Below are 4,344 nucleotides of genomic sequence, written 5' to 3'. Positions count from 1 at the left end.
CCTTCCTTTTTTCCAGACGGAAAAATGTTTTAGACTCGCACTCTCAAATTTGTCCATCCCGTTTTGCCCCGTTTTTTTCAGGCATTTGCGGAACAGACATGCCAATTTGTCATCCCTAGTAAAAAAAAAAAGTTCAATATATTGATGAAAAATAGACATCAAATAGTTTAGATTGTATGCTATACCATATACAATTTTTGCAGTTTATCTGGAACGGTCAAATTAGGAAACTCATCATCATGCCTTCTCAGGCACAACCAATCACAGTTTGGAGTTTGGACAGTGAAATTTTCTCTCCAGAGCATTAACCAAAGCAGGTTGTTGTGAACTGCATCTTTCACATAAAAGAGTTCTCGAATGCCTTCGAGCAAGAGTATTCACACAATGAACATTTCAATCCCACGACAAACATATTTTAACTGTTTGTATAATACTTTTAGATTTTATAATTAAAAGTGGAACAATAAAAATATTATCTCTTTCTTTGGTCAACTATAAAAATATCTCACCTTGTTTACCAATATACAACAACACATCATATTGGGTGCTAGTGGACACTATAAGAGTAATGCTTATTCTTTTAGGTTATCGATTGTCAACAAAAGAGATGACTATGTTCTAATTCTTTGGTCCTTTTAACATTGTATTTCAAAACAACAATCACATATATTTGACCTTTTTTCAGTACTATCTTATTTACACTTTTTGCATTGAAAAGTGAAAACATATAAATAATTAATCATAAAGTTAAAACCATTAAGACAATGTAATGTTTTTTATTCAACGTGAAAAATCTTAAACATATGAAATTGAGGGAGTACTCCTTAGTGCACCATGATTAGAAATGCATCCACAATATATTATTTAGCAAAAGTATCGATATTTTGTTAATATTATCTACAAATCTATAATTTTCTACAAAGAATTATAAGAGAAGAGTGAAGGCCATATCATAAAGTTCATCATAGTTCTCAACATTTATATACATCTCATACATATCGAAATTGCCATACAAATCATCATCTTTACTTACTTGAGGGCATTTTGCAGCAGGATAGTATAACTGAAGATCAACAATAAGAGTTAGCTATGTAATAATTTGATGAAGTTGTGAGAATTTCAATTATTGTAACTCATAAAACAAAACACATTTTAGCAAAATCATATATTATAAATAGCCTTTTAATTAAGTCATCCACATGAAAATGACAATATAACATTCAGATATACCTTTGGCACACATTCATTGGTAGGTCCATCTGGGCAGTCGAGGATATGCCGTTCTTTGCTTGATTCGGGCATTCAAGATGTATCAACAAAAGACTTATCCAAATCAGATAGATCAGTAACTTTATCTGAATCAGACACAATCTGGTTTCTCAGATCGAACCAAGCACTTACATTCATAATAATACTCATGAAGTCTAGTTCTTGCTCACATGTAGTTTCACTCAAAGAAGGAATATCTAACACAAAGACCATGTTGAAGACAGTTCGGCCGATGAAGGGCTACCGGTGTAGCAATTGATTGTTTGCCTCTTATGATCAGAAGATGTAGCGTTACCATGGCCTAACCAATCACAGTTTTGACAGTGAAATATTCTCTTCAGAACACCTAACCAAAGCAGGTTGTGAACTGCATCAGTCACATAAATGAGTCCTCGAATGCCTTCGAGCAAGAGTATTCGCATAATGAACATTTCAATCGCACAAAAAACATAAATGCGCAGCATCAGAGTGGCAGTACACCTAATCTAAAACTAGATATGAAAAAAGAGAATGCTGGTGCAAAGATCAAGATACACAGAACTGAAAAGCTTATAGAGATCACCCGAAGAAAAGGAATTGTGATTCCAGCTCCCGTAACCTTTTTCCTCGACTTATTGTATCCTGCAAATATCAGTAACACGGTTTTGAAGTTGCCCTTTCCCTTTGGCGCCAGTGTACTACTGTGAACTACACAGCACTCTTACTCTAGTTCCTATCTTATACCAATGGCCCTGAAACCAAGTCAACAAACATATGGTTTCATAACATTTGGGTGTGCGTGTTTTCATCGCAAAATAGTAGCACTACATTTTCTGCTATTATTCTCATTCTGCAGAATTACATCAACACACCTGGGCCAAACAGCTGGGATATTCATTTAAAATTAACTGATTTGTTCACTTAAGACAGAAATAACAATGAACATAATAAAAAATTAAATTTATGAGGAAACAAGAATACAACATACGAAATGGAGAATACACATCAAAGATTCAGCAAGACACAAAAAAACCACCTAACTCAAAACTTGTCAATAAAAATGCATATAATACCATATAGTGACAGATTTCATCCTAAATTACTATTACTAATCTCAAACAACTCTAAAAGTTGCTCAAAACTGACCAGTAATCAGTGTTGTGCCCATTGAATATCCAAGATGTTAATACCTTCCTTCACCATTTCATAAAGTGGACTCATTTCCCTCAACTTCTCGACTTGCTGAACCGCTCTGTCAATTTCATCCTCGGTAGTAAACCTTCCAATCCCAAACCTAATAGACGTGTGAGCGATATCCTCTTCCACTCCCAATGCCCTCAAAACACAAGGAGGCTCTAAACTAGCACTAGTACAAGCACTGCCACTTGAAACACCAAGTTACACTGATTATATGTTAGTCCACTTTTTATTGTCATCCTGGTTTGCATAGAAGTAGTAAAGTCAATAAGATGTCAAAGGAGTGTGGAGGCACTGCAGTCCCGAACACAATGAAGGAAAGACAGACCCTCTAAACCACAACTGACATATAAAGCATGGGTGCTCATATTACAGTGATGTCACATGGAGATGGTGGAATTGATTTTGGTTGGCGAGCCAATACGCTAACTTGATTTTTCTTGGCGGTGAAGCTTCCAAATTCGAAATTCCTTGAAGTTTTACTAGATATTTATAAAAAATCCAGAAACCGCTTGATGTTTTACTGGATTTTTTGGAAAAATCCTGAACATCTTGAAGTTTTACCGGATTTTTAGGAAAAATTTAGAATTTACAAGATTCTAGCATTGTTATTACTAGAGGTTTCAAAAAACCGGGAAACTTTGTTGTATACTGGATTTTTTTTGCGTAAACCCAAAAATCGGATAGTTCAGTATGCTTCAATTGTGCGGTCCTGATCCTGGTGGTTTTCTTGTGGATTTTACTCCGTTTTTCACCACTGACACAATATGTTTTACATACAAGTTTAATTTTTAAATAGTTGAACTAATAATAGGCTTATGATATCTCTAACATTGATAATTTATTTTGTATATGTGGTAAATGTTAGATATTTCTCTCATGAGCTAGCATTTTGGCATGGGCGCAGTTCATTGATAAACAACATAATATTATTGTTGTGACTATTCGTTCTGATACTGCAAATGAGATGAGAGGAAGAAAAGATAAATTGATTATGTATTGTGAGAGAGGAGGAAAGCACAAGAACAAGAATGTGATTGAAGGTAACTATACTATGAAAGTGAAATGCTCATTTAAATTGAGATATGTGCCAAGTGAAAGCAATCAGAAGGTTACAATTAAGTGTGGATTTCATAATCATATACTAGCTAAGGACTTAGATGAACATGACGTTTTAGGTCATTTAAAAGATTATGAAAGAAAGTTTGTGACTGATATGAAGAAATACAATATGGCTCCCGGATACATAGTTGTTGCTTAGAAAGATAGAGATCCAGAAAGCCTAATGAGCGTTACTCATGTGTACAAAGCAAGGTATACATACAAGACGAGTAAGAGAGGTTCATTGACTGAAATGCAACATCTGTTGAGTCTTATTCATGAAGATAAATACATATGCTGGACCAGAAACAAAGACTCTTCAAATGTTGTTGTTGATATCTTTTGGACGCACCCTGATTCAATAAAGTTGAATATGTTTCATCTTGTGGAAGTTGAGTTTCCAAACTCAACTCATTTGTTGTGTTTGTTCCAAATTTAAAAAAAATGTAAGTATGAAGTATGAAATGTAAGTATGTCGATTCACATAGGCATGAACATGTTATGGTTCTAAGAAACAACATTGTATATTCGAATACAGAGTCTAAGTTTTTGATACACCTGAAGCATTTTGAGGTTGTATGTTCTGATATTCCAAAATTTGTTCAGTATGTACACGTAAATTGGTTGACACCCTATAAATAAAGATTTATTACTGCTTGGACTAATATAGTCACTCATATAGAGAACATCATAACGAACAAGTACATAGACATGCTTATAAATATAGTTGCATTATTAATTATCAAATAAAGACATCATTTTTCTATTTATGTTTTTAGGATTCAGTTTGCTCACTGG

The 4,344-nt window shown here is 34.0% G+C and overlaps 1 protein-coding gene and 1 pseudogene across 1 annotated transcript; one reads left to right on the top strand and one right to left on the bottom strand.

The window, feature by feature from the left end:
* Positions 1–925: 925 nt before the first annotated feature.
* Positions 926–2,803, bottom strand: LOC131658180 (zinc finger protein CONSTANS-LIKE 10-like; annotated as a pseudogene).
* A 335-nt stretch (positions 2,804–3,138) lies between these two features.
* Positions 3,139–3,706, top strand: LOC131658179 (uncharacterized). The gene is made up of 2 exons (XM_058927506.1): positions 3,139–3,227; positions 3,334–3,706. Exons 1-2 carry the CDS (start codon positions 3,139–3,141, stop codon positions 3,704–3,706), a joined length of 462 nt encoding a protein of 153 aa, XP_058783489.1.
* The last annotated feature ends 638 nt before the right edge of the window (positions 3,707–4,344 follow it).

The sequence above is a fragment of the Vicia villosa genome, linkage group LG3 (genome assembly GCF_029867415.1).
Source record: "Vicia villosa cultivar HV-30 ecotype Madison, WI linkage group LG3, Vvil1.0, whole genome shotgun sequence".
Classification (NCBI taxonomy): domain Eukaryota; kingdom Viridiplantae; phylum Streptophyta; class Magnoliopsida; order Fabales; family Fabaceae; genus Vicia; species Vicia villosa.
The sequence above is the reverse complement of the archived record's forward strand: the minus strand, read 5'-3'. Positions and strand labels throughout refer to the sequence as shown.

What these genes read in the sequence shown, in the direction of transcription:
- LOC131658179 (XM_058927506.1), top strand. Translation starts at nt 3,139, where the DNA reads ATGCTTCAATTGTGCGGTCCTGATCCTGGTGGTTTTCTTGTGGATTTT. An exon ending in ACAATATGTTTTACATACAA is followed by an intron (nt 3,228 to 3,333) that starts GTTTAATTTTTA and finishes CTCATGAGCTAG; the next exon opens with CATTTTGGCATGGGCGCAGT.